Source organism: Rhyacophila brunnea, unplaced genomic scaffold (assembly GCF_057557595.1).
Source record: "Rhyacophila brunnea isolate RB1 unplaced genomic scaffold, BYU_Rbru_1.0 scaffold_4, whole genome shotgun sequence".
NCBI lineage: Eukaryota > Metazoa > Arthropoda > Insecta > Trichoptera > Rhyacophilidae > Rhyacophila > Rhyacophila brunnea.
In genome coordinates, this window is record NW_028233068.1 from 51,743,302 (window position 1) to 51,755,374 (window position 12,073).

General features: G+C 34.8%; 1 protein-coding gene across 14 annotated transcripts in view; it reads left to right on the top strand.

Moving 5' to 3' along the window:
• Positions 1-12,073, top strand: part of PMCA (plasma membrane calcium-transporting ATPase 3) — a 398,702-nt gene that overhangs the window by 347,728 nt on the left and 38,901 nt on the right. For all 14 annotated transcript variants that reach the window (XM_085953876.1, XM_085953871.1, XM_085953875.1 and 11 more), the window contains 11 exons: positions 737-952; positions 1,996-2,238; positions 3,208-3,446; positions 4,442-4,604; positions 5,250-5,351; positions 5,437-5,616; positions 8,161-8,355; positions 8,979-9,185; positions 10,069-10,267; positions 11,089-11,300; positions 11,890-12,041. In XM_085953876.1, coding sequence (XP_085810002.1) covers positions 737-952; positions 1,996-2,238; positions 3,208-3,446; positions 4,442-4,604; positions 5,250-5,351; positions 5,437-5,616; positions 8,161-8,355; positions 8,979-9,185; positions 10,069-10,267; positions 11,089-11,300; positions 11,890-12,041 — 2,108 coding nt within the window. The remainder of the gene's footprint in view (positions 1-736; positions 953-1,995; positions 2,239-3,207; positions 3,447-4,441; positions 4,605-5,249; positions 5,352-5,436; positions 5,617-8,160; positions 8,356-8,978; positions 9,186-10,068; positions 10,268-11,088; positions 11,301-11,889; positions 12,042-12,073) is intronic.

The window sequence follows — 12,073 nt, forward strand, 5'->3', positions numbered from 1 at the left end:
CTAGTCACAAAAATAAGAATTTAAATGTTTCAATTATATTATTCATTTGTCAGTCAAATAAGATTTATGAAAAGCAAATTAAATGTAATTGTACCAACTATGAGTTCTTTGCCTGTGGATGGTTTTAACTACTTCACATGACATAACGATTTTTTTATCCTTTTATCAGTGGACTATCCCGTATTTCTTAATGATATTTTGTTTTCATGTTATGTTTAAATATTTAACATCACATTTAAAAAACCTTAAATTCTAATGGATTTAAGTTTTGTACTATTCCATTTAAGTCGTTTTTTGTGTCCCGGGTTTCGCCTTTCGGCATCTTCAGGTGCCGTGTACACTCACCAAAGGTAAACACACACTGACAACGAACACTTTTAACAATAGCTTATATAATAAATCAATACAATAAAGTAGGTAAAAACTCCATTACCTACCTATCAAGTCAAGGTCACAAAAAATACAACAAACAAATTATGAATAGTTGAAGTGTCAGTACGAACCCTATCTTAAAAACGACTTAAATGGAATAGTACAAAACTTAAATCCATTAGAATTTAAATTCAAATTCCGTCAAGTGCCTTCGGTCGATAGTATTAATATTAAAAAACCTTAGTTGAAAGTAGTTACAAAAATGCATATGTATGAATGAAAATTAAATCAAATCTATTGTATAAATTTAGTTATGCTAACCTTTTAATTTTGTTGTTTATCCATTGTCATTGTTGCATTCCAGATTGGTTATGCCGGTTCAACAATTGCAGTGATGACAGTGATAATCCTGATTATCCAGTTCTGCGTGAAGACGTTTGTGATAGACGAGAAGCCGTGGAAGGCCACTTACATTAACAACTTGGTGAAGCATCTCATTATTGGTGTGACCGTTTTGGTGGTCGCCGTCCCCGAAGGTCTTCCCCTTGCCGTTACACTCTCCCTCGCTTATTCCGTCAAGGTAAATCAATAATTTAATGTCTTCGTTTGCCACTTGGTTACTCGCGATTAACCAGTTTGTGGTTTTTCTGTAAATCTACTGTTTTTAATTGAATTTATATTTTTATCACTTTGATAAGGAGGTATAATTGGTTGATGTTTTTATATCGTAGACCTGCTGACTAATAAAATAAAAATATTTTGAATTACAATTGCTACTGCATATAATCTTTGAATTAAATAATAACAATTTTATAGACTTGATCCATGTTACTTAGGGTTTTAAATTGAGCGCCATTGCTACATATTATAAATTTCGTCCACAGGCTGGATGTGTTTCTCACATTGTGATATTAATGAACATAACTTGGTGATCTAATAAAATGTAAAACAGAAATTTGTCATGTTCCCAATTAAAACTTGCAGGATAGCTTTTATTAGGCATTTTAAAGTATCCCCCGAGGCCGTTTTAATCCTAGTCATTTGTGGTATGAATTCATTATTATTCCAGTCATGAAATGCCATCATCATTCATTAGAAATTAGGTATATTGCTTTTTGAAAGATATAATAACATCATAAGATTAAATGCATTTTTCTCGAAACATCACTTATCACTTATGCCCTTTGTCCTATCCAGGTTTTGAATTGTAAAACTACAGCCAATTTATTATTCTGAGAAAGTGATAGTTCAGATTGGACGTATTTTCAATAATTCAGATAATATTTTCAAAGAGAAACTTTTTTCCACGTGATGCCGACAATTTCGCCGGTAAAGTGAATCTGACTGATAATTAAAAACCGTCACAGATAAAAAAATCCACAGTCAATCTCGAACTACCGGCTGATACGTTGACAGCCATCACGCTAACAATTTTATTACACCATTGAGGTTTTGGAAAATGTATCAATTTTAGAGAACATAGTACATACATGTCACAAAAATTACTAAATTACTGATTCTGTATATTTTTTTATTCATTGAGTATTTTAGTTTGTGAGTATGTGGGTAGAATAATAGATATCTTGAGGTCCATGTACTTATATATAATTATTGTAATTCCAGAAAATGATGAAAGACAACAATTTGGTGCGGCACTTGGACGCGTGCGAGACCATGGGTAATGCGACGGCCATCTGCTCTGACAAGACAGGCACCCTCACCACCAACAGGATGACTGTAGTGCAGTCCTACATCTGCGAGAAGCTCTGTAAGGTCACGCCTCGCTTCACAGACATCCCCTCCACTGTCGGCGAGACCATCATCCAAGGGATCGCTGTCAACAGTGCTTACACTAGTAGAATTATGGTAAGTCGGTTAACACACTTACAATTATTAGGATTACAGTATTGTAGACACAGAAAGGACTAAGAAACACATCAACCACTAAGTTATTTGAGTATTTAAAATGTATTAACAAATAACATTATGTGGAATCGACATAATGATTATGTATGAACCATAATGTGAAAATTGGTTATGAAATTACAATAAAATTACGAATTACAATTTATTTTTTAACTGGTTGCCTAGTTAGTTTGCCATTTTTTATGCTTATTATTCCTTTCTATGCCGCAATTAGTTAATTGGTGTAATTAACGTAAGAATTGGTGTAATTACGGAGCGGAAACGCGCTTTCGGCAGTTAAATGATTATAAATCTCAAAATGATCTAAGAACCGTAGTATTTTTGAAAAAAACTAGTATACAGTTATTTTGAAGTGTCAATAGCAGCGTTGCCAATTTAGCATTTTTCTTGCCAGATCTAGCATTTTTCGAGCTTGCAAAAAACGCATCTGGCTTGTGATGTTTGTACTAGCATTTTCTGATGCCTCCAACGACATTAAAAATGTGCTGAAAATACGCTAAATATTTAGTTTATTCATTTTCATGCTATTTCAGTTACATACCTACTTAATGCAGGTAGGTCTGTACCTATTTTAGTAGCGTGAGAAATAAAACAACTTAATTTAACAGTTCAAATAATAGGCGCATTTATGGCCTTATAATGAAATGGCCTTATAATGAAATGGCCTTATAATGAAATGGCCTTATAATGAAATGGCCTTATAATGAAATGGCCTTATAATGAAATGGCATTATATAATTATGTATTTTTTTAATGGGCGAAAGGCCTACAAACATTTCTGATTGTGAAAGTCTATTAGGATAACTTCTAGGCCTATATTCTGTTATGAAGTCGAAAGTAATTTATCTATACCTACTGCTTATTTTGCACATTTTTTTGTTATGATAATTGGTTGTCTTTTGTTTTTAGCCCGGTCTGGAACCTACTTCTCCCCCTATGCAAGTGGGTAACAAAACTGAATGTGCGTTATTAGGCTTCGTGAGCAACCTGAACCGCAGTTACCAAGGAGTCCGTGATGATTATCCCGAGGAGTCTTTCACGAGAGTGTACACATTCAACTCTGTCCGGAAATCCATGTCCACTATTATCCCTTACAAAGGTGGCTACAGGCTTTATACCAAGGGAGCTTCAGAAATAGTTCTCAAAAAGTGAGTCAAAATGATATTGTTTCAAGCTGTTTGAAATATAATATATTCTAAAAATTATAATCCATTTTGTTTTGACCTTTATCAGATAAAATACCTCTTGTAGAAGCTATGGCTTGCTTATCCATTAAAGTAGTTAGATTTTTCATGAAGTTTAGCGTCGTAATTCAAGCTAATTTACGAAATGTAGTTAATCAGTTGCTATTCACCATACCCGCTTGCTTGCCATAAACTTACAGTGTAAGTCTTAGTCAAATTGGTAGAGCAGCCACCTCTGAAACTGGGTTTGTTCCCCCGGCTGAAAAAAAAAATGCATGTTGTGTTTTCTGTCCAGTGCAAGGACCAAATGGGTTATGTGAATGGTTTATAATCATTCCTTGTAAAAAATCTGTTGGTATCCCCTCCACACTGCAGAGCAAATAATATGGTTTAAAAATCCATGTATAAAAAATGTTTTACACCTTTATTTTTGGATGTTTGTTACAAAACTCACTTGGACATTGGGGTTACAAAAGTTGTCTTGTTTGAAATTATTTTATATTCATATTGATATGTATGTCACTGAAAATTATTATCATAACAATAGAGTGCGAACATTATAAGTTGAAGTGTCATGGCTGCCGTTGTGGCACTGCGATATATTATGAAAGGATTATCAGTATTGTAGTTCTCGAAACGGCCACGCGTCACATTAAACTGGCCGCAGTCTAGTCTCGTGTGATAAGCCACATATCAAAGGGAAAATACTACTTTGGAAAGGTTCATTGTCAGCAGAAACTTCTATTGTCAATACGGAATAAGTAATTCGCCTACTCGACCAACCCAACCAAATGAAGAACGCTATGGGCTTCTCAATACCTTCAGCATTTGATCGATGGAATGCAATTGGGATCACCTGAGAGACATAAATAGCACATTCACAAGGAATCATGAACTTCCAACAGTGAGGGACACGTATATTTCTGTTATATTTAATTGAATGACTGATATTATTCCAGGTGCGCTTTCATCTACGGACACGACGGCCACTTGGAGAAGTTCACTCGCGACATGCAGGAGAGGCTCCTTCATCAAGTGATTGAACCGATGGCTTGCGATGGACTCCGAACCATCTCGGTCGCCTTCAGAGATTTTGTGCCTGGAAAGGCAGAAATTAATCAGGTATTTACAGCTAAAATTATGCACACTGGTTTTGCTAACGCCAATTCCACAAACCCAGAGAGATATATTTCGGGAATTGGTAACAATAGAACATTGAATATTCTCTAGATTGGTGGTACTGAATACATTTTTTGTGAATAAAATGAAAATGGCTGTCTGCTGTTGACTGTTATCATCGATTTTACATAATTATTGTTGAAATCAGAGATTTGAGGGTTGTTTTGTTGTCACAGTAAAAAAAAAGTTATGTGCCACAGTTTTAGAAACACTGGCGTAGACCATAATGTTTTCTATTAGTAGAAATAGATATGCATCAATTTACTATTATAGTTATGAACACTATAAAACCATTATGGCAATTTTTTAAATTTCACTTTTTATTCAATTTGAAATGTACCAAAACTATTAAGAAACAAACCATTTACTTTTCTTTAACAAGTAACAAATTAAAAGATCATGGTGGTTGTGGTTAGCTCATAATGTCATCAACAAAATTTCTCCCCCGCTCTCTCTACTAATCTATTGTCCTGACCCCTGCTTCAGCTCTGTGCTACGATATCACAGACAGTTTGTATTATTTAAAATATAATAAATACAATACACAATACTTTAATGCTCATAAATTTAACATTGAATTGTTTATAGGTTCACATTGATGCAGAACCAAACTGGGATGATGAAGAAAACATTGTGAACAACCTTACGTGCCTCTGCGTTGTCGGTATTGAAGATCCAGTCAGACCAGAAGTAAGTCGATATCTTTAGAATACTAAAGTTATTCTGCATCACACCCATTGAGTCATGTTTCTAAGCATTTTATGTGTGTGTTCAGGTACCCGATGCAATCAGAAAGTGTCAAAAGGCCGGTATCACGGTCCGAATGGTAACTGGTGACAATATCAACACTGCCCGATCGATTGCCACCAAGTGCGGCATTATTAAGCCTACTGATGACTTCCTCATTCTTGAGGGCAAAGAATTCAACAGGCGAATCAGAGATGCCAATGGAGATGTGAGTAACCTTAATTATTGATAGTCTGTGTAGATTTATTTGTATTGGATGAGAAAAAATTGTTACCAACGAAAACAACTTAAAATACAGATTGTCTTTGGATTCGGATGGAAAAAATATTTTGTGGAAAACATAAAAATACTAGTCGCTTTGGTTTAGGGCAGTGGTCGGCAAACCACGGCTCGCGAGCCACATGTGGCTCTTTGGCCCCTTGAGTGTGGCTCTGCCACAAATGACCACGTACAAACTAAAACAGTGAAAGATAGAACAGTCAAAATGTCTTCGAATATAACCAACCAGCAAGTCGAAAATAAATCTTAAATTGGTTTCAGCTTTATCAACAGCAGTTGATGATTCTAGTGACATAAATGGTACAGCACAAATTTGTATGATTTATTTCATCTATAGGTCCTAAAGAAGAACATTTGGGATTATTGCCACTCAAATGTCAAACACGTGGAGAGGATATTAGAAATGCTATAATTGAGTGCGCGGAAAAACATCATATTCCACTCGATAAAATTATGTCCATTTCAACAGACAGGGGGAAAAGTATGACCTGCGTAAGAAAACGGTTTGTTACTATTTTGAAACAAAGAATTAATCACGAGATACTTGCTTACCATTGCATCATTCGTGAAGAAGAGCTTTGTGTGCAGACATTTCCAGAAGACATTTGCAATGTTATGGAATTTGTGATTAAGATTATCAATTCCATTATAGCTAAAGCTCTTAATCGCCAATTTAAATATTTTTTAGTTGAAATGGAGAGTGAGATTAGTTGGTTATCGATAGGAAACATTTTAAAGCGTTTCACTTCCTTATAACAGAAATTAAAGAATTTCTCCTTGAGAATGGTGTTCACTATCCAGAAATAACGGACGATCAGTTGATCAAACAAAAATATTTTATGGTAGACGTTACGTCTCATCTAAATCAGCTTAATCGTAAATTGCAGGGGGAAAGAAACACATTTTATCCGATGTTAGAAGAAGTTATTTCATTCGAAAACAAATAATCCCTTTTTGCTCAAGATTTCGAAAAAGAATCTTCGATTTACTTTATAACCCTGCTGACACATCGCCAAGAAAATAACTCTGATATTGACATTTACTATTTCAAAACAACAATTTTAAATATATAGGAAGCTTTTATCAACAGGTTTCAGAAATTCAAAAACACCAAAGCGACTTTAGTCTTTGTTAAAAAAAATCTCGTAATGCTACGGTACCGAACAGAATTAGTTTGTTCTCCCTGTTGACAGTCATTGGCAACTTTGAAATGCAATTGCTGGATTTAAAAGCTCTAAATTTGAACGTCTCTGTGCTGATATGGACATATTGGAGAAAAACCAATATCAACATGGTTCACAGCACAAATAGTCTGCTTTGAAAAACCTGGAGAAGGAAGACATGATGATTTTTAACACCTAAAATTGTATTCCTGACTCATACGATCAGTTGAAAAAACTATCGTTTGCTGTTTTTTTCCGTTTCCGGTTCTACATATTCATGCGAACAATCTTGATCAAGCATGAACCTTATCAAGAGTCGATGAGATGAGAACCTGGAATCATGCCTAAAATTAAAAACAACATACAAACCTGACTTACCGAAACTTTTCAAGGGGATATGGACGTTAAGTGTTTGTCATGATTTAATTTTATGGATACCTTACTTACTTACAATTTAATTTTTATCAGTAAATAAGATCATAATTATTAAGTATGCTATCAAGTTTTATTCAGTGTTCCTATTGTTTAATTTAGACTTAAAATTTGAATTAAAAATTATTAAGTTAATAAGCAGTGTACCTAAATAATACATAGTTTAAGTTTAAGTAATTTGGCTCTCAAAAGAAATCTCAATCGTTGTACTGTTGATATTAGGCTCTGTTGACTAATGAGTCTGCCGACCACTGGTTTAGGGCAATAGATGCATCAAGGACACTGTGAATCAATCTTCTTCTTCTTTCACCATGTCCGATCTAATAAGATCATACGGGCCTGCACAGAGTGGAGGTTTGTATTAACAGATTTAGTTTTTACTAGAAATGGATGTCAGCCACTTGCTCAACCTATTAGGTCCATACTCTCTCAGGATTCGAACCTAGGACCCACGATGCTATACGCCGACTCTTAAGCCGCGCGGCCTTCGTGGGTGTTAATCAATAATGTTTGGGGTTAAATGAATCAAAAATGCACAATCGTCTTCCAGTATCTCTATCCTAAGCTCTCTAATTGGTCATCTGCATTCTACATAGAATACAATTTTATGTTTTAAACACTGTAAAATTTTGAAATGTTTCACTGATATTATTTGTGGCTCCCTCCATTTGGTCCCATTTGATGTTCATGATGGCAGAGTGATTACGTGTCAGGCTTATAATGTCGTGAGTTCAAATCGTTTGGCTAATTTACAACATCCATTTCTGATAAAAACAAAAATCTTTTACCCAAAATCAAAATCAAAACCCTTATGACCATTTTAGGATTGAAATTTTTCAAATCAGTTTCAGTAATATACTTCTTCTTTATGTTCGCAGGTCCAGCAGCATCTATTAGATAAAGTATGGCCTAAATTACGAGTACTGGCCCGTTCCTCGCCGACTGACAAGTACACTTTAGTAAAAGGAATGATCGATTCCAAGATTTCAGAGACAAGAGAAGTAGTAGCTGTTACGGGTGACGGTACCAATGATGGACCTGCACTTAAAAAGGCTGATGTTGGATTTGCTATGGTAAGGCCAGCTTAAAGAATACTTACAGTGAAACCTCGTTAATTCAAACACCATTTTTATCTAATTCGAATTTTCCAGTAATTTATTACATTAGGTGCTCATATTTTGTACTTCGTAATTAAAATTTTTGTATTTATGAGGTTTTACTTTTTTAAATTAGATTTTACAAATTTTTAATTGCTAAAATATATTTAGTCAATTGCAGTACGTAATATTAATTATGTAACTTAAAAAAACCTCTTTGGAGAAGAGTGGGATTCGAACTAATTAGGTTTGAAATTTTTCATTGTGCTCAGAGCCTTGTAAAAATCTTGCATAATATGTATATGTATTCGTTAGCAAAAGTAGAATTTTTTTTATTTATCTATCTGTAATTTGCCTCCAACTTTACATTATTGTCAAATAACTTTATTTGTTATTCTATGTTCACTTACAATAATAAAATAATGTATATTTGGAAGTCGTTGAATGAACTTGAACCTTGTTTAAAATTTCAGACTTGGAAGAATATATGTATACATTTTATTATGAAATTGCCATATTTTGCTGCCATTGGAATACTACATTGCATTATCATTAGTACGAATATCAGTATCTGTAATTGTTGGATATTTTGTTAACAGGGCATTGCCGGTACTGATGTAGCGAAAGAAGCGTCAGACATCATCTTGACAGATGACAACTTCTCATCAATCGTGAAAGCGGTGATGTGGGGCAGAAACGTATACGACTCCATCGCCAAGTTTCTTCAGTTCCAGCTGACCGTCAACGTGGTCGCTGTTATTGTTGCCTTTATTGGAGCTTGCGCTATTCAGGACAGTCCACTTAAGGTGATTACTGTTGAAATGTCCTATTCACTTTTTACCGGAACTTGAGGCTCGTATACAAGTGTTTGACGTATTATTTCAAATATTCAATATAATGTTTCCTCTACATAAAAATCGACCAATAGAGATAATGTTTCAAATACTCTGCGAAAAGAAAAGTGCAGTTACCCTCAAAATGAGTTTATAACAAATTAGCCATAATGCTTATGTGCCCATAAGTCAACACATCTGAATAAGTGAATTTCACACGCAAACATAAAGTTCTCCAAATCTATATCCTTAATGTTTCGTGAAAAGTTGTCATTTTAGACATTCATATCTGATTTTTTCTTTTGCACACAAAATTTATGCTTTGTATTGCTATAGATAAGTTCCACTATAAGAAATAACTCATATTCACAAGATCTTGAAAATCGTCCCTATTTATATGAATGTTTAGTTATAAAAATAGGGGACTCGCTGCAAGGTATTTCATATTGTTTTTTTTTTTAATTTTCCCTGTTATTGCCCGCTGGGAAAGACCGCAAGCATTTCAACACAACTTAAACTTCACTCTATCAGTCAATTCCATAGATTATTAAATTTGCGGATACTGCCAATGTAAACATGAATTTATAACCACCATCTTTCAATGTTACCTATGTGAAAGTAATAATTTTTCTATGTCTATCAATTTTACCACATCAAACTAATTGTGGAATTGACATCGAGTGTGTTTGTAGAAAAAGTTCATAAGATTCATTTTAGTGGACTTCTTGGATTGTTTGCAGTTGTATTAAAAGAAAATAAAATATTGTATTCGTAATTCATACCCATAGCCACTATTATACCCTCATAATGAGTCGTTTAATATGAGTCTATGCTAATTTTGGTGGATTCATTTCAGGCTGTCCAAATGTTATGGGTAAATCTTATTATGGACACTCTTGCGTCGCTGGCGCTGGCAACGGAGATGCCTACGCCCGACCTGCTTCTCCGCAAGCCGTACGGCCGAACAAAACCTCTCATCAGTCGCACCATGATGAAGAACATCCTCGGGCAGGCTGTTTATCAGCTCTTTATTATTTTCGCACTTCTCTTCGTTGGTTAGTATTATACTAATACACTTTCACTATCAAACTGGTTGTAATCTCACTGCCTAGATAAATTCACACCTTTTTTTAACCAATACAAATGTTTGATAGAATGTATAATAAGCTTTTTAATGTACCTTCATATTTACTACTGAGGTTTATATGCTTTCTTTTGGGACAGAAATGGTAGTTTTTAGATTAATTGACTGTCACTGAAATCGGTTTGATTGTAGAATAAGATAAGAATAATCTTATTTTTACTGACACCATGCGAAATTGGACATCTTGCGTTGGTGCCAGAACTTGCTTTAGTAGTATTTAGTTATGGTGCCATCCAAAACCCTACATAGTCTTTCTGTGTATACAATCTTCTATTTACTCAACAAGTGTTTAATGCAAGCCAGTTAGGAAGAGTTTGACTCAATGCAGCGCGCAGAGAACTTCTGCACCGTGGTCGACGCACATCCGAGGTGGTGTATGCTCATCACTGCTGGCAAAACGTCATGCTGCAGAGAATACATCTTACCGATCTCCAGCTTCCAGCGATCCAGCTTGTTTTATTATTATTAGTATTAAAAACTTGCCCTCACCATGCAAATCTATTCATTCTAGAAAGATCAATTAGACAGAATTGGTGAATTACCAATTATGTATGGCCCGGTTTGAATCTGTATACCACTTGCAAGAAATATTTTGTTTGTGAACTAGATTTGCACAAAAAACACACTGCCATATGATTTTTTGAGGTAAGTTTTACCAATAAATGTATTCTACGTTAATATGAAAAAAAATATTTATGATAATATAAATATATAATGTTCTCTGAATTACAGGTGACCAGCTACTTGACATTCCGTCGGGACGCGGTCAGCAGCTTTCAAACGATCCAACGCAACACTTCACCGTCATCTTCAATTCATTTGTGATGATGACCATCTTCAACGAGTTCAATGCCAGAAAGATCCACGGCCAGAGGAACGTCTTTCAGGGCATCTTCACCAACCCCATTTTCTATTCAATCTGGGTCGGTACTTGCGTTTCACAGGCAAGTTTTGGGTTCTGCTTTACCCATCATCTATAATGATAACATGTCTTAATTTATTTTTGATTACATGCCTTCAAATCATAAGTATTTTTATTGTGAGACCTTTTCAGCTAAGGTTTGTCGTCACTAGTGCATTGTTTCCACCTATAATCTATATCAAGCAAATTTACAATTACACAGTGCAATATAGCTAATTACCATCACTGCAAACACTGTGTGAAGTGGAGTCTACATTGAAACTGCGACAGAAGAACCTTGGCAGAAGTAGAAATGAACATGTTAAGCAGTGTTGACATCTTTTCTATGCTTTTTATAGTACAAATGTGTAATGATTATGATAGTTTTATACTATAGGTATAGAACATGGGACATTTTTTATATTGAATCTTTCAAAACCATAGTTTTTTTTTTAAACTTAACCTAATTTATAAAATTTGCAGATTTTCTATCTTCCAAACAATAAGGGATCTTAACTCAGTCTCTTAAAAATTAAAGTAAAATTTTGTGATTGTAAATTGAGTTTAGGTAAATTGGACGAAAGGCATTGTGTATGAGGTGTTTCTTATCTATTATGTGCGATGTGAGTCAGGTGGTGATCATCCAGTTTGGCAAGATGGCGTTCAGCACGAAAGGCCTCACACTGGAGCAGTGGATGTGGTGCTTGTTCTTCGGAGTGGGCACCCTCATCTGGGGACAGCTCGTCACAACGCTTCCCACTAGAAAGATACCCAAAACATTATCGTAAGTTTTCTTATTTCAATAGATTCACTGAT